The following is an 18634-nucleotide window of genomic DNA, read 5'->3' on the forward strand; positions in this document are numbered from 1 at the left end:
AATAGCATAGCTACGTAACAGAGATAACAAGAAACCAGTTAAAATTGCCTCTTTTAATGACGGTGCCTACTTTTGTTTGTGCGCACACGTTCTGCGCATCACGGAAGTCATGGTTTCAGCGCCACGCGCGCGCTGGGTTGACATGACGCAATCAACTACGCTACCAAGTACACGACTAAATTGAAAGCAAAATTTTCCTACTGTGATCAAATCAAGTTTAATGAACCTGTACTTAAACCAGGAACACCAGAACAGCAGCATATCGCTAACCACTATCTGTTGACGTCTTCCAGCTGAAAAACTAGCTGTTATCTGTCGAAAATTATACTGAAATCCAACTGTAAACATGTACCTGCAGATGGCGCAGTACGCGCGCAAAACAAGTGCGAGATACGCAAATGTTTTACTTACTGGGGAGGTGACAGGAAAAAATGTAACGGGCACCGTAAAAAGTTTAAAAAAGGATCAGTAACTTTAAAAAACGCATGGTTACCCCTATATTTTATGTTATGAAGTGGAAGTGGCAAGCCTATTCAGCACGTGATTAGTTTCTGGTTGTGAGCAAAAGATATTTAGACTGTATTTTAGCTGAAACAGAGGAAGGCTGTCAGAGACGCTAAAAGTGCTGTTGCAACGATTTTGTTATTAAAAACATACCAAAAATGGTTTTTATGTTACCGTTTACCATGTAGTTTTCAGATCTTTATAAATGTGTTTACTTTTCTGTATGTAAAGGCGAATTCTTAAGAAAGCTGTGAAGAAATATCCTCTCCTTCTTTTTTCAGAAAAATGCCGATGTCAGCATTTTTTTGAGATTCAAGGCTAATTATCTCGGGAAAAATGCGTGGCTACCCTATTTTTTCTTTGTGGATTCCGATAGACCTGGCAAAGATCTACTTTTTCCGCAAGGTCCTAACCTGGCGCAAAAACCTTTGTATTTAGTAGGCACCGTCCTTAATTTATTTTCCCCTTTAGAAATCAGTGCCCAATTTGGATTGAATGTTAAAACAAACACTTCCATGATTAGTTCGTATAGTGTGATCGTCCGGACGATCACATTATACGAACTACTGATAGTCCTGGATTTAAACCATTTACTATGTTACTTTTATGATTATTGCGACGTTTATAAGGTGTTTTGCAATTTCGTCTTACTTGTTCTTCCGTGTGTTTGCCGACGTACGCACGCATTCAGTTTGTTTCTTGTTCTCACTGATTTATTGTGCCTAGCCCATTTGTTGTGACTGACTATTATAATTGCTTTGGTTTTGCTCTTGCAATACAACGGTTGAAAACAACAGATCTTACTTATACAATAAAATGTGTTCGGATTGCAGCGAGTCATCTTCGGGGCGTTTCCGAACTGAGGCACAAAGTGCTGAGTAAAATTAGAGAATTGATGCCAAGTTTAGTTGGCTCCATTGTGGTCCATAATACATCAAGAAAAGAAAGAAAACAAAGGATTCATGGCTTCTTGATGTAATTGGCGTCCTGGTTAAGTCTGCGTTCAAGAATAGTGGCTCATTTGGCCGACTCTTACAGCATGATAAAAGGAGAATTCCGATACATCAAACTGATTCTGCTGTACAATGGTTCAGCCTTCTGCAAGCCGGGTTCTCTGTGCTGATAACAGCGAAATAAACGAGATAAATGCGAGAGCCTGAAAACCGCCAGACGGAGAGACACCGAGCCTAGAGAGAGTTAGCGGTTGATTTCGTGACTACACCTGAATGCCTGAAATCTTGTAATCGCAGGTGTATTTTAAATGAATTTACAAACGAAATCCAAACAAACTTCTCAACAGGATACTAAGTACCTTAACAATATAATACCATCCCCCTTGGATCACTTGTTTTTGTATCTGGAGCGAGAGAAACAACAGTTCATCAAACACGAAAGGCCTTGATGACTTGTGCATCTTTTTAAGGCCTCTTTGGCCTTTGATTGAACAATGATTTCTCCACGAACGCTGGTGAGTCTCCTGAAACTTAAATATTTGATCTGAGCAGCCTTGATACGTTTAAATTGAAGAACGCGAGTTTTTTTCATCCTGACAGGTGTGTTTAGTTCTCTGCGCAACTCTGTGGTCGACAGCTTTGGTGATGACTGCCGGTAAGTATTTGCTTAGTTTGGTCTGTGTTTATTTTGATATTCTTTGGCCCCGAACAAACTACTTAATCTTTGATGTACAAAAGTTCATACATGTATGTATTATATATGACATTCCCATTTTGAAGAAGTTATTTTGGATCAAAGTTCTTTAAACTAAAATAGGATTGCTAATGTTGTTGGAATCCTTGACATAACACATTTTATAGTTAACAGCTTGGAAAAACTCTTTAATTTTAGACTTTTGTCTTAAAACATCTCGGAATGTGCTAGATTCATTGAAAAGTCTTGGACGATCTTTTTAGTTAGCCTTGAACAGTCTTTAAAACATTGACAATGTTTGCCGAAGCAGCTGTGTGGCTTAAGCTTTTTCCTCAGTCTAATCGGCTCTGAAGAGGGTGGTCACTGATAAAAAATCTGTACTGAAAGGCACTGAAGAAAAAATCAAAGGAGACCTATGGTCAAACTCGTGGATTAAGTAATCTAGAGATGAAACATATTGACGAACTTGCAATTATTGGTGTATTTTTAAAGGCTGTTAAAACAAGCGGGGTTCGTACCACGCAAGGTCGCACTTATCTCAGAAAGCATAGGCTTTTTTCGTTGGCTTTCGTTGCACACATATTACAGAATAGCCAGGGAGGCAAAATTGCAGCTGAAAATGGAATGGTAAAGGCTAAGGGGTCTTGGGTCACACAGGATACTCCTGCCAAAAAAATTAATAAACTACTCCCCCCCCCCCCCCCCCCGAACACACACACGCACACTCACCCAGACCTTGATGTTGATGTTTGTCTGCCTGCTGGGAAAATTTGCATGTATTCAAGTCGTACGAGCTTACAGACCTTTTTCATAGCATTTCACTCAACGGTATAGGTAAGGTTTCTTATGAGACAGCACTTCTTTTTCAATGTGGAACTGCTTGTTTCTATATATATTGCACGTAAAATACATCAAAATAAGTAGCCTCTTCTGCAAGCATTTTGGTCCAAAAAATCTGTCCACCCATAAATATGTGCTCCTACAAGCTCACAGCGGGTTTCTTTCCCTTTGTTATCTTTTCAATCAGGAAGCAAAAGTGTAAACACAAGACAGGGTAAAAATCGTTTAAGCTTATCAAAATCAAGTATTTGGGAATTTGTTTCCAAGTTTATGTGCATTTCACATCCCATCCAGAGTTCAGATCAATATACTAAAATAAACAAGACAAGTGTAGAGAGCACAACGTTAATCTAAACTTAACTCGATGTCGGTTGAACGTGGACTACTCAACATGACAAAACGTAAGTACTGTAAACTGCAAAGTTGTGAATGAAGGTCCAGCTTGATTGAACGTTGGATCTCACAGGAGATCTAATCAACCAAACTTGGAAAGTAAAACGATAATAAGCTAGTCAATGACTACTGCGAGGCTGCCGCAAGGTCGTATATTTTAAACAATATTTCGGCTGGCCTCAGGTTTAGATGTTACTAAATTATAAAAATGAAGTTACAATATTATATAATGGTGCAGATGTTAGTCCTGGTTTCGTTCATTAAAAAGTGTTCGTTTCGCTCATAAGTTCATTAAGGTCGTCGCATAAGACACATTCTCATCAAAGCTTACCACATTAACATGAGACAGGTCACTTTCCGGAAAACAAATGCTCATCTCCTGGTCATTTTTAACGCCTGGACGAGTCAAATGCTCATGAAATTCAGCCTTCAAGTTGGCAATAGTACTAATTCGAACATTCGAAGTCAACTCCACTTCAGTTTAGCGCAACACCTAACATTAATGGTCGTGTAAAAGCTACAAAATCATCAATTCGAGCTGGCACGATGCACGCTTTGAGTGGTAACCGCGCAAACACGATAGCGAGGCTCGGGCTGACTGGACGGTTACTATTCCAATAATGCGTCGGGCTCGGTTACTATTCCAACATGGCGTCGGGCTCGGGCGCTCTCGTTCGGGCCGACTAATTACGAACAGTGTCTGCACCTGAGTGAGTGAGTGGGTTAGTAAGTGAGTGAAACATTTGCATATTGGAGTCCCCGCAACAAACACGTTTCTACCCTTCGCGTATCAACGAGTTTAATAAGAACTGAAAAGTTATATGATTTGACAGACTTCTGATGTTGTGCAATAATTATTACGCCATTGATGTGACACTTGGTTAGGTTTTGCCTGTAACTTAAGTGCGTTGACGTCTTCGACATTATGAACAACAACAACAACAACAACAGCAACAACAACAACAATCTTTATTTGTACTCTCTCACACTATAATACAAAATTTACGAAAAATATCAATGGTAAAAATTAGAGTGCTGGCTGCCTGGAATAACCATAGGGGCTAGCAGAGCCAGGCAGCCAGTTAAATGAACCGGATGAAGTGCTTGGAAAATATTTTTGTGTCCGTGAGAAATCGTCGAATTTTGTTTGGCTGAAATTGTACAAAGGATGTTTTCAAGCAATTAATGTGTCTTCAGCTGTCACGTTTATGGCGAGCTTAAAGTTTGAATATTGATTCTTTAAAAACACGAAGTCTGTTAACTGATGCACTTTTTTAAACGAATTCTGCATAGCTTAACCCTTAAGAAAATTATCAATTGATATCTTAAGCTTGCTCCAAACCTTCGCGGGGCTACTTTTTTCCAAATTTTCTTTTTTCCAATCAAATTAAAGTTCATTATTCAAGGTAACATTTTCCAAAAAATGAAAATAAAATATTAAAACGCGCGCGAGTTATTGGGAAAAATAGCTTTTTTAAGTTAATAAACCGTCAAGGTGTCATAATCCCCAAAAGGCATGGACTCCTCAACGACCATTTCGCGGCAAACGGCTTAATACAGAGATCCTATATCAAATACTTTAAATTTGAGATTTCATGTCCGTCAAGAGTGCCTTTTTGTCATCACGCTTCGGCAATTGCTCCTCAGTTTCGTTTTGTTTTGTTGCACATCGCTTTTCTCCGTTTTGCCCTTTATTGTTGACCACCGGCCTAAAAAGTATGCGCCTAAAACGTGACTGTAACACTATCGCTTTACCGCGAAGGTCAACTTTCCTTACGGTGTGAACGCTAGGGGTTCTGTTATTTCATTGGCTGGTGGCATTTTGAGTTGACATATCCCTCTGAGAGGGCGTGACATGTTTATAAATCTCTAGAAGTTGAAAACTTGCACTTGTTTTTCGAGAGAATCCCTCCTCTTTAAATGAATTAACAGGGTATGTAGAATCGACGGTTTTCCTTGAAATTTGGCCAGAACATTCATTGATAGATACGGAACAAAAAACTGTCTGCGAATTCTTTTATTTCAAATACTTTTCTCGTTGCGGTCTCTAACGCTACACGTTACGCGAATTTTTCGATAGTGGAACTCGACAGATCTGTAAAAATATAACCAATAGAAATGAAAGAAAATGCTGACACGCTTTGAGAGATTGATGCTTTGTGATTAACACTGTACAGTTATTTTGCACCAACGATCGCATTTGATACCCGATTAATTCGCCGGAATTTCAGTCGGTCGTTTTGGTGTTAACGGCTTCTGCCGCCTTTGGAAAGCAGTCGGCAAAAAAGGATATAATTTTATCGAATTCAACATTTTATAACATTTCTATTGATATATAGTTTGTAGGAGGTTTCCATAAAATCAGCGCGCGTACGAATTTTCTGGAGGACACCCGCGAAGGTTTGAAGTAACGATATAATTCGCAGGGTGTTTTGTTTTTCAATTTTGTAACGTGTTGAACATCACTGAAGATGAACTTTTGTTGCCATTGTGAGCTTTCGTAAGAAGGTTTCGATCCTTTACATTTTAATAACTATTTTTTTCCTTCAGAGTAAAAAAAACCGTCGAAGAATAGTGCTTTCGTTTTGCATAATGTAAAATGAGAGGTATTTTACTGATGAACAAACGGGTGATTTGCAAACAGGTGCAAAAAAGCTTTCTCTTTCAAATTTGTCCCATAAATCATTGTCAATACCTGCCGTTCAGGCATTTTTGCAAAAATTGTCAGCGTTTGCTAAAAAAGATAACTGGAATAAACTGTGCTCTGATCTAGAAGTCTGTAAAATTGTTCAATGCAGAAACAGATCTACCTATGAACTTCCTGCGGCCATCACGAGACAGCATTTGGTAAAAAGAATACCGTACCCGTTTTTACTTTTGTTTCGCAAGGAGTTTAGCATTATTCCCGTTTTTACTTTTGTTTCGCAAGGAGTTTAGCATTATTCCCTGTATATCTTTAGATATTTAGTTGTAACTTGAGGTTAAAGATACAGCTCACGTCAAGGGCATATTGCTAAACTGTTATGACAGACAGAACTTCTATTTTTTCCTCGGTATTTAGATGACTACAGCATATATGCCCGATTTCATTATAATGCCAAAAAGACGAGAGTCAGATCATTATAGTGAGATATGTTTCGAGCGAATTCTAAAATTCATGACACGCCCGATGTCCAGACGATTAAAGCATGAAAAAAATAATGGTAGTAAACATTAGAGCAAAGAAAAAAAATCAAATTAAATCCTTTTTATGAGTGGACTTAGTATCAGATCTAGGGTCAAGTTGTTTCACAGAGCTGAAGCAAGCAATGAATACTCTTCATACTCTGTGTCTTCCAACGAAGCCTGTAGAGCCTACGTTCATTTTTAATTTTTCCACTCGCAGTTCGCATGTATGACCCAGTTCATGTGTATTGGCATACTTGTCATTTGAAAATAGATATTGAAATATCACAAATGGCTTGCTCCTAGTGGCGTCGTAACCCTTGTGATCAAGGGTTTGCGTTAACACCGCCAAGGTCTTAATTCGCCCACCCACAGTTCGAATTTGTGCGCAATGCAAATAATCACATCCTAAACAATAGTCACAATTAGAATTGCTTTACTGGGAAGTGCTAATTACCACTTGTGAAGAGGCCAAACATATCTTTGTAGAATCTTTTGACCTTTGTGGTAGGCAGTTTCACATACATGGCGATTGCATTCGGACGCTATGGAACATAATTAGCTCCCTTCATTTGAAATAATTTTGAGTGTTTAGGCATTAATCAGTTATATTAATCACATATTCCCCTTAGAACAAGAGAAAACGAAACAAAGAAACCCCATCCCTGAGCAAAAACAACTGTCTTTCATAAACAGGTGAAATTTCATGACTTGTCTAAATTGAGTGACGTTTTCATAGATATATCATAATTGCACTTCTAAACAATTCTTCTTTAATAAGCATCGGGAAAGCAGGTATAATGTTAAACAAGAAGATCTGTTAGATCTTATAACCGCGCTTTTAAAATTTAACTGTTTTCTTAGTACTACAGTCGCAACGCAGTGCATATTCCAAAGCAATCTTTGATGATTCATTGATTACTGTAGACATCACAGCACTTAATCAACACAAACTCTATCATCGCACCATCAGTCGTAGCCGTTGTGACATCTCCGATGACGTAATAGTCTTAATCTGGAACTTTCTTCGGGATATGTATGGGCATGAAGATACGAACACTATTACAAACCGCTTTCTTTCTTTAAAGTCACGATTAAATTTAATTGTTTTTTTCCCTTGAGTTAAGGGTTAGCAAAGAAGTCACACGAGTCACATAATTCAAGAATTGCGTTATCTACGGCTATCTTTACTACGGTGGTTATTTCCCTATCAATGACGTAATCTTTGCACGTTCTGACACGTTCTTTGCTTGGCTTGCATATATTCAATTTTCCTTCCGATCTATGAACTCGCGGCGATGTAACAGTCAAAGGATTTACTTCATTTGCCTAAAACCACAAGAAATACTCGCAAAATTACAAATAAATTAATGACCGTCGCTTCTGCCGAAATAAACTTGTAAAGTAAACACGATCTTATTTTTCACGTAGCAAAAGTGAAAGCTGCAACGTCAGCGCATTCCATGGCTGACGTAATACCTTTTTTCAGCGTATTTATTATTATTCCCTTTAAATCCAACGCTTTGATAAAACGAAAAGAAAATATATTTTACCCACAAAAAGAAAACAAAATCCGTAAAATTGTCCGTGTATTTATGTTTTAACAGCTTCTGGCGGAAAAACATCACACGTTGCGTGACTCAAAGTTTGGCCGAGCGGAGGTCTGCGTCTGGTCACCGACAAAAAAAAAAAATAATAATAAACCACGGGTAAACCTAGAACCGCGCTCGGCCCATGGCCGCGCGGTTAAAAATTGCAACTTCAATCAGCTCATATAATATGAACATTGGAAAGAGGAACATAACATTTTACCCCGTATGAACGGGCTGAAAACATAAAGGATTATCCAGGTTGGGATTTTAGAATGTTGCCGTTGGCCGTATTAAGGGCCCAGTAACTGATCTTTTTGAGACGTTGCTAAGGAAGATTTAATCTCATATAACCTTGTCATTATAAGTTATTTCAGAGTTATTTCATGAGTTTAAACTTTTTGATGATCAGTAACACCAGTGATGACAATCACGTTAAAGTCTCCCCGGTTATAAGCCATTCTATTTGCTAACAAAGATATTATTCCAGATATAAGTCCCCCGGATATCAGTCCCCCGGATATAAGTCCCCCGGATATAAGTCCCCCAGATATAAGTCCCCCGGATATAAGCCCATCTAATGTGTACGTGCGTTCCTTTTGCGTTTCTTTACAAACATCAAAAATTTTAATCGAAAGTTATAAGCTAATAGGGTAATAAGATAATAGCCCTAAATGTAATGGTGTGTTAGCTTTAAAATTCGTTTCTCGGATACGTTTTACCTCGTCGTTTCGAAACTTTTTTATTCCGCTTATATTCCCCCCTGGATGTACGCCCCTACGTTTATAAGCCCACCCAAACTCCTTATGAAGTTATATAAGCCCAGGGCTTTAACGTGGGATTTTACGATATTGAAAAATTCGTAATTTTCTGAAAGAGCTATGATTTTACAGAATTTTAGAGAATGTTTCCAACGTTGGCTTAAATCGTAACTCGTCGAAAAAAGCTGGATTTAATGAAAAACCGCATTTCATTTAGCAATAAAGAAACCGAAAGTGCCCGCGATATCTATCAGTAGTTACCCTATCAGCGCGTGTGCAGTACACACTACCGGCTCGATAACATCAAACGAAGCACTCGACAGCCACACAGAGACGGTTTTTCGTTTTCCTGTTGGGCTTGTTTCTCTGTTTTTCTCTTAGTTTGGTTTTGCTTGTACTTTCTTACTCTGCATTTTGTGAAACACAAAGTAAAAACATCAAACATTTGGAAGTTGTTGAATTGTAAATTTTCCGCGCTCAGGCTGACGCCAGCACCTTGAAATGAAATTTCACCTGTATAGATATTCGTTATCGTTATGATTATGATTATGATTATGATTATCATTATCATTATCATTATCATTATCATTATCATTATCATTATCATTATCATTATCATTATCATTATCATTATCATTGTCATTGTCATTGTCATTGTCATTATCATTATCATCGTTATTCTTATTCTTATTATTACTATTATAATTTTTATTTTATTTTTATTTTTATTTTTATATTATTACAAGTAGGACCGGCAAAACAATGTAATATACCACTGGTAATGGCCTATCACATTCAGTGATAATTAACCGGGAACATTTTTTAAACATTTGTTTCCTTACAGGTCTCGTCTTGGATATTCACATCCGAAGCGAAGCTTTTGATGATCCGGGTATAGCAAACAGAGGTGGTACCGCTTACATCAAGGTGAATGGACATGATCACTCTCCCCACGGGAGGGGGCATAACGTTGCTGTTGTGGACGCTGCAACAGGTAATGTAACAACTAAGTGTACAGTGTATTCTTATTACTATATTAGAGTAATCTGAAGTACCACTGACAATCTGGGAACTCTGAATGAATGCAACAGCCTAACCTGTGAGAAGTGTTTGTCATAGGGACAATCGCATCGGTAGTTACTATAAATGAGTTGTTCTCCTGCCCGTAAGCTCGCTGCAGCAAGCCAAAAATAAAGAACTTTATGTAACCATGGCAAACAGCATTCGATTTAGTGGAAAAATATATTACTTTTTAAACGCGAAAAAACAAAACAAAACAAAGCAAAACCATAGCTACAGCCATAAAACATCTAGTTACGTCTTCAGCGATAACCAAAGAAAGTATCAAAGAAAAAAACCAAAATGAAGCAATAACACTGCGAGTACTCAATGATTTATTTCAATTTAGGGGCCGTGCTTGAGGCAAGGTATTTCGATACTCATGGGGATGGCTCCGCTGGCAACCGCTTGAGGGATTACCTTAATGGCATACTTGGACAGTAAGTATCAATTTGTGACACTTAAGTTATTTTTCAATAGGTAGGTCTGTTGCCCTTCTATCGGGTGATTGGCCGCAGGCATAACATTTCATCCACTTTGTTAGCTCTTTCGCTGTCTTTCTGTGATAACAAACCTCCGTTTTAGCCCACAACATGGTGTATATTTCAGTTTACACAGATTGGCGGAGGCTGGGTGAGGGGTGGAAGTGATTTGGTGTTGCTATCGTTGTATGTTATCTTTTCGTGTCATGGCAGTTAATTCTTATAGTCTCCCATGTCCGTACTTGGGGGAGCACTGATGGGTCCTCTCAAAATGTTACTTGATCCGCCATCTTGAGGTACAGTCAAAACATTCCTATTCAAGGCTATTCAAAACAAATAAAAGCCAGTAACGAATTCCCAAAGCAACAAGATTAATATATCCACGTGAAAACAGTGTGTGGGGAACATAGAGAATGCGAAGCCTAGGGCATAGTCTACCAACTATGCCTGGGGGTACATTTTGTGCAAACTGACCTATTCACACAAGCTGCTGTTCATCGCAGTATGAATCCATAATTATGATTATGAAGCCGAAACCCCTCAGTTCCCTTATGCTAGGAGTGCTTCTTATGTACCTTAGTTCGGAACAAGTATGGTCCTCGTTAATGTAAATAAGTGTTAGTTTCAGACGTTTTTGTCTTATTATCTGTTAAAATTCATACAATTTTGTCCTTACTGCAGTAAAATCGTTTTGGTCGCCGTTCAAGATGAAGGTTCAGGATACGGGCATGCAGCATTTGATGCTCTCAAGAGACTGGGCGCTACTGATCCCATCTTGACAGGCTACCGAGTATCTTATGCTCTTGCTGGTTACTCAGGGATAAACAAACCATCATGGGTTACTCAGCAACAGGCAGACAGGGGCCAGGGACCCAGCGAGATCTCTTTAACAGTTCCACTGATAGGTAAATATATCTGACTTGTGATGTTCCAAAAATGTGTCCGCAGATTTCAACCCTTTCATCCATGTAACCTGTGATTTTTGTTTTGGTCTGGTTTCCTAATGGAGACAGCTTGTAGAGCTTACCTAGCATAAAATGTAGAGAACTTCTTGCTGTATGTTTCATTTATTTAACTATTTTTTATTACTATTATTTATCGCCAACCCTCCCCCTCCCTCCCCCCCCCCCCCTGCATTTTTTCAATTGGTGTTAAGTTTAGCCCAGGCTTCACTTGTCTGAATTTTCGTTCGCGCGGTGACTCGGAGAGGGCACTCAATCAGTTATGTTTCCATAACTGCTGTGTAAAGGAAGTCTGCCTGAGGACATCATTAAGTCCAATGAAGGTGCAAGTCTAACGATTTGCCAGTAATCGTCGTCCATTGTCGTACATGAAACGGCCCTGAGATGTCTAAACGGGTCGACATTTAGCCCCGTGATGAGTAGGCCGTTTGCACTGTGGCGATAATGTTGTGCTTGCTTTAGACAGCAAAGAGCTTTAGCCGCATCAGTTAGGGCTTAGAAGTACAATGAACTCGACATTTCTAGCTGCTTTTCATGTTATTTGGCCTGAACTTTGATGCGGCTAACACTCGATGAAATTCAAGTGCATCCAGGACATTGTTATTTGTAAGCAAAACATGGCTACGAACGGAGTCAAGAACATCACGTCAAGCGCTAATCGTGAGTAGCATCACCCTGTTTTTATCAATTTTAAGCGTTCTCGGCCTAGCTTTTAAACTATCAGAACTTAATTTGATTCGCAAACGCGGAAGAAATTTATTTGCATGGCCTCCGGTTGATAATTGACGTAACGACAACATGTGGAGTGTTCGCTTGTTCTTATTATGGCCTAGTTCGTTTGAAGTTCAATCGATTTTCGATGTAGGAAGCTACAGATCAGCTCTCCGCCGCGGTTTTGTCATGTGTTCGTATGTGTTGATTTAGACTCGAATTTCATGTTAAAAGCACTCTTAATTAAATTATACAATTCAGGATTCAATGAAAAGACCGTGAATTTATTCTTCCTGGCCTCAAAAGACATACAGGAGAGTTATTTCCTTTCACCTGAGCTACGATAAGCCTTGTGGAAAGCTAGCTCTACGACAGAATTGAATCAGGATTATCAGTGACAAGTCAGATTATGTGACTACGTTTTTGCGAATACAGACAGATGTATCTACATCTGTATACAAACATATGCCTGTCTTAAAACTCCTCATCCAGCAAGTGACCATAGTTCGTTTCTGAGTACCATGTGAACAATTATTGGACCGTATGTGCATGTAGAAAATTGTTGTTATAACATATAGACTTGAGCGTTTTTTATATAAAACTTGATCTTCCTTAATTTGCCGAGTTAGTGCTGTTGAGTGTCAGAGTGGTGTTTTCACTGATCGCTTACCTTTAATGTTTGTTTAGTTTTGCCTTGTTTTGGAACATTTTTTTACTTGATTGGCTTAAGAAATTGGTTGTTGGAATCAAATATGATATAACAAAACCACATGTCATTGAGTGACCATCAATATTTGATATAATAATAATAATCTTTATTATTAATAATAATAATATCAATCAATTAAATGCAGTTAATTGATATCAATTATTGCAAAGCATTCATTCTCTCGATTTAAGTATAGCGTGAAGTTAGAGAACAGCTATGCCATTTATTCTCAGGGACATATTTTCTTAAATGTACCTTGAACATTCCCACTGGCATTTTCTCTAGTATGCACATGTGCATTGCCATTTTTATTACAACAATGTAATAATCTTTTACTATAGAACAATGGTCGACAGGTGCAACTGAATTTAAACCAGTTACGGCTAAACTAAATATCACAGGGCAGCACGAAGAACCTTACGGCACAACAAGATAACGCACTGACCACGGCTTGAGGACCAACTGTCTACTAAATGCTACACCGTGCTGACGACACCCAACCAGGTCGAAACAGCTGTTCATCAGTTTGGACTCTATCGTGTCGTTGTCCCGCTAAGCTTTCTATGTAGTAATCAGCCTTCCTTCATTGTTATGTTTCTATTTTTGCTGATCAGATCTTTTACAGATCCTACGTATACCAGCAGCATTTTTGTTTCGGTCCCTTGCATCATTATTTTTTATATATCGGAACCTTTTTATGATGTGAAGTATATATGAAATAATTCATATTTGAACTGCGGTTGTAGATGAAAGTTAAGAATGATCATCGCAGTAGGTAGAGCATCGCACCGGTATCGCGGAGGTCATGGTTTCGAGTCCCGTTGAAGCTCTGACTTTTTTCAGGCTTCTTCTTTCCAATTGCTTGAATTGGAAAATTTATTGCGATGATCATTCTGCACTTTCAGAACCTTTTTATGAAGTTTCGTTTTATTTCTACCTAAAGTCAAACGGAGCGATTTCACTCGAGGTAATTGGATGTTATAAGATTCATTTAAGACCAGAATACCATTTATTCAAGTCTTGCGGACATAGTTTGCAATAACATTTCAAACAGCTTTATTTTTGTTTTATTTTGACAACTCGAAACTTCGCTCGTAATTTTCTCGAAAATGCCCATTTTGATTTTTTGTAAATTTTGCCATGCTTAAAACAACTATGCCAAGTCCGAGATCCCGACGTCGTATTTCCAAAATTATCCCTGATGACACGTTTTTCGTTCTCATTTAAAATGGGGAATGGCGACGTTTCGTTGCTATGGTAACTCAGATCCTGGTGAAATGTACCCCATTTGAAATTTTTATCGTTCTCTAGCACACCAGTAACGTTCGATTTTCTGTTGGATTAGTAATGGTGCTGCTCTAGTAGCTCAAGGTTGAACGATATCGTTACTCAAAAATCCGATCGAGCCACCTTAAAGCCTAAAAACGTCTAAAAACATTCGCTCGTTCTAATCTCGTGACCAGTGACGTAACAATAACAAGGTTGCAACACGCAAGTTTTAACTAAGAAAAGATGTATCCATTTCACAGTCATGTGAACACATACCCAATCACCCAGTCACAGTCACATATATCCAGTCACGTGGCCATTTCTAAATGCTCTTTAGCATTACCCTTTGAAATATATATAAAACGCACTTTTAAGAGGCCCTGCGCCTAAGAAACGACCGATGATTTCCGGCTAAAAAATAAAATCGGCCGATTTTTATCTCCCAAGTAGAGGTTACCGAATACTATTTAAAAATGAATTTCTTTTGTTTCAGTTTCGCTTTAAACCAAAAATATCGAGCCGCAAACTTTTTCCGTCTGATAGCAGCAAAATCAGGCCGAAAATAAGCCCCGCAAAATACTGTTCAGAAATTACTATCGCAACGCAAAATAATGAGAAAACTACACAGTGTTGAAGAAAAAGGCCTTTTAATGCAATATCATTCGATAAACATCACAAAACTGCCGAAGCGATTAAAAAATAACGTTTCAAATGTTGCATACTAAATTAGATGGAGCGTTGGAGCTGATTTTAAAATAATTATTTCTCAAAAGTCCAACGCTGTTGAAAGCAATCACAGTGATGAATTAGACATTGGAAGGATACAAATCACGTCTCTGGAAAAACATTTTTCGGCCAAAGTATATTGACCTTGTACAAAGCGTTCAAAGTTACCGTGTTTACCGTTATCCTGTTACTTCGGCGAAACACTTCTCTTTTGCCAATACGGCCGTGGATAGCGTGTTAAACGCCACTTTAAACCTTGCTAGGCATTCAAAGACCATCCTGAGTAGAAGGATGTAGAATTGAAAGAGAAAGGAAGATGAAAAATACGCAGAAAAAGAAAATAACTCGAAATTACCGTCTGCTAACGAAAGTTGAATCTGGAAAATGTCGTCGTGTGACAGCGGCCATTGACGTCATTTGTCACGTCAAGTCGCAAGAGCGTGGGAAAACGAGTCTGCAATGTCCTTCGGGCGGTCAGCGGCTAGGGATCCAGTCGTGACCCCATAACTCAGATCATGCTGCGGCCAAAACGGTGTGGCGGTTGGGGAAGTTTTTCTCTTTGAGTGACCATCATTGGTGAAAAATAACATAACATTGTTCCACTAAACGTTTTCTGGCCGGGAAAAATTGTTTCCCTATTTGTGCATTCGTTTGCATTCCGCCGCTATTTGTACAAATGACGTCAATGGCCGCTGTCACGCGACGACATTTTCCAGATTCAACTTTCGTTAGCAGATGGTAATTTCGAGTTATTTTCTTTTTCTGCGTATTTTTCATCTTCCTGTCTCTTTCAATTCTACATCCTTCTACTCAGGATGGTCTTTGAATGCCTAGCAAGGTTTAAAGTGGCGTTTAACACGCTATCCACGGCCGTATTGGCAAAAGAGAAGTGTTTCGCCGAAGTAGCAGGATAACGGTAAACACGGTAACTTTGAACGCTTTGCACAAGGTCAATATACTTTGGCCGAAAAATGTTTTTCCAGAGACGTGATGTGTATCCCTCCAATGTCTAATTAATCACTGTGATTGCTTTCAAAAGCGTTGAACTTTTGAGAAATAATTATTTTAAAATCAGCTCCAACGCTCCATCTAATTTAGTATGCAACATTTGAAACGTTATTTTTTAATCGCTTCGGCAGTTTTGTGATGTTTATCGAATGATATTGCATTAAAAGGCCTTTTTCTTCAACACTGTGTAGTTTTCTCATTATTTTGCGTTGCGATAGTAATTTCTGAACAGTATTTTGCGGGGCCTTATTTTCGGCCTGATTTTGCTGCTATCAGACGGAAAAAGTTTGCGGCTCGATATTTTTGGTTTAAAGCTAAACTGAAACAAAAGAAATTCATTTTTAAATAGTATTCGGTAACCTCTACTTGGGAGATAAAAATCGGCCGATTTTATTTTTTAGCCGGAAATCATCGGTCGTTTCTTAGGCGCAGGGCCTCTTAAACATGACCACGTGACTGATGACGTCATCACACCAAATTAGCAAATTTGCTTATTTCATTGCAAATGTTTTTTCATGTTATGTAGCAACCTCCCGCACTTCAAAACTGAAAAAAGTTATTTAACATGCAAATTTTTTAGCTGCAAAGGATATTGGAAAGGTTCTTATTATACAAGTAGGGCCGGCAAAACAGTATTATAATTAAATGAATACTTTGTGATGGAGCAGTTTTCAATTCAGTGTTGTAAAGTTAAAACCAAACCAGTTACTTACCAATTAGACTACTCAGCCAATCTCAAACCGAAGTAAAACCAAAACCAAAACTAAAGTAATTGCCTGATTACTTTCGACACTCGATAGGTCATATTCGTATTCTCGGTATTGGACTGGAACTAGCTTGGGATGGAGGCTCATGCGGGGGAATATCATTAAAAAGAGATTAATGTCATTTGCATTTGAAAAGACTCCCCGCATTAGCCTCGGTTGCAAGCTAGTTCCAGTCCAATACCGAGAATACAAATATGGTCTATTGAAAACTGCTCTAGTCTATAACATTCAATGGGAACAATTTTTTTGTCGATTGGCATAAAAAAATGGTAGTTTGAATAACATATAATTAAATGTCACACGGCAGCACGAAGTGTCTTACTATACGGCACAACAAAAAGACAACAAGACAAATTAGACTCAGGTAAAACAGAATCAACTCATGGCAAAACAAAATCAATTCACGGCAAAACATAATCAACTCAGGTAAAACAGAATCAACTCCCAGCAAAACAAAATCAATTTACGGCAAAACATAATCAACTCAGGTAAAACAGAATCAACTCAAAGAGAAACAAAATCAACTCAGGTAAAACAATATCAACTCACGACAAAACTAAATCAACTCTGGTAAAACAGAATCAAATCACGGCAAGACAAAATCAATTCACGGCAAGACAAAATCAATTCACGGCAAAACCAAAATCAACTCAACTCCTGTTCGAATTTCACGGCCTGCTGAATTTTTATGCTTATAACGTATCAGTGGCTACCTTCACTATAAAACGAATTGGTGTCGCTTCTGAAAATGGAACTGTGACGGGCGAAGCAGGTAGATGGTTAAGTATTTGCGCCAATTGATTGGGTTACCTCTGATCCTTAAAAGACAGAATCAACTTTTAAGAATGCCAGAAATGGAAAGGGCGTGTTCTTTTGAAAATAAGCCTTGAGGTATGATGGACATAAAAACCATTAAAAAATCGTGCACTGAACATCAGTGAACGCAAATTTGGCGTTCGCCAAATGTAATATTCTTTCTCTTCCTAACAGTTTATAGAGTCAGAAAGCTCCAGCATCACCGCAACATTCTGGTAACAAATAACCCCTCCCCCTTAGGCAAATAATCTTTTAGAATAAGAGCTCTTTCCGATGAGAACTCTCGTTTCCCTCAAACAACAGTCACGAGCTTTTGTAGTTGCATTAAGATTTAGCAAGAGATAAATTTTAGACGTTCCTAGGGGAGTTCTTGTATGTATTCTTAAAGACTTGAGACAGATAGGTATTTGGTAACCATAAATGTTTTCCTTTTGTTCTATATCGTCACGTGTATAGCGTTTTAATATATGCAGTTTACTAGTATGTATTTTTAAAAGAGTTTTTGAAATTGTTTTCCATTACAGCATCTGCCAACTCTCCCAATGTCTCAGGGCAGTCTCACGATTCCACCTCTATTTCTGTCCAGTGGACATTTGATAACTCCGCCAGTAATGTGTTAGGCGTTCTGCAAGGATTTCACATTTACTACGTCAGACAGGACGGTAGAAGCTTTCCTTTGGTTACAACAGGCGCCAATGAATCGTCCGTAACGCTGACTAATCTCAAACCGTACACGGAGTATAATGTGACAGTAGGCGCCTTTACAATGGCAGGAGAAACGAATAGCAGTAGTGTTGTCGTCCGCACTCAACAAGATGGTAAGACACAATTTCAAATCATTATTTGAACAACGAAGTCGATAAGAACGCAAAATTGTTTTCTGGGCGAACAATCTCACTTCGCAGTTGACTTGTACTCTGTCGTCTCTTGAGGGTTCCGTGTAAAACAAAAAACAAAAAAAACACGGAAACGCGGAATGATCTTCCTGAGTCCCCGAGGAGTCTTACTCAGTCTCCCCCGACTATTGTCGAGGAGTGGACGAGACACGACTGGAGGCGAGACAGCGTGAGCAAGCTTGGACTGTTGGCCTTTACAACTAAGAGTTGACGAGATATCTTGTGCGGGAAGTATATTTACACTAACAATCTGACTTTTATGTTTTCTACGTGCAGACGTCTACTACCTTCTTTCACGTTGGAAATTGCATAAAACCGCATACATCATGT

General features: G+C 38.6%; 1 protein-coding gene across 1 annotated transcript; it reads left to right on the plus strand.

Annotated features, from left to right (window-relative positions):
- The first annotated feature begins 1951 nt into the window (after positions 1–1951).
- LOC145485573 (uncharacterized) lies at positions 1952–18279 on the plus strand. Its single transcript, XM_081464222.1, has 6 exons — positions 1952–1972; positions 2058–2112; positions 9744–9893; positions 10308–10398; positions 11122–11345; positions 17933–18279. The coding sequence occupies exons 1-6, from the start codon at positions 1952–1954 to the stop codon at positions 18253–18255; spliced, it is 864 nt and encodes a 287-aa protein (XP_081320348.1). The 3' UTR covers positions 18256–18279.
- Positions 18280–18634: the final 355 nt, after the last annotated feature.

This window comes from Orbicella franksi, chromosome 4 (assembly GCF_964199315.1).
Source record: "Orbicella franksi chromosome 4, jaOrbFran1.1, whole genome shotgun sequence".
Classification (NCBI taxonomy): Eukaryota; Metazoa; Cnidaria; class Anthozoa; order Scleractinia; family Merulinidae; genus Orbicella; species Orbicella franksi.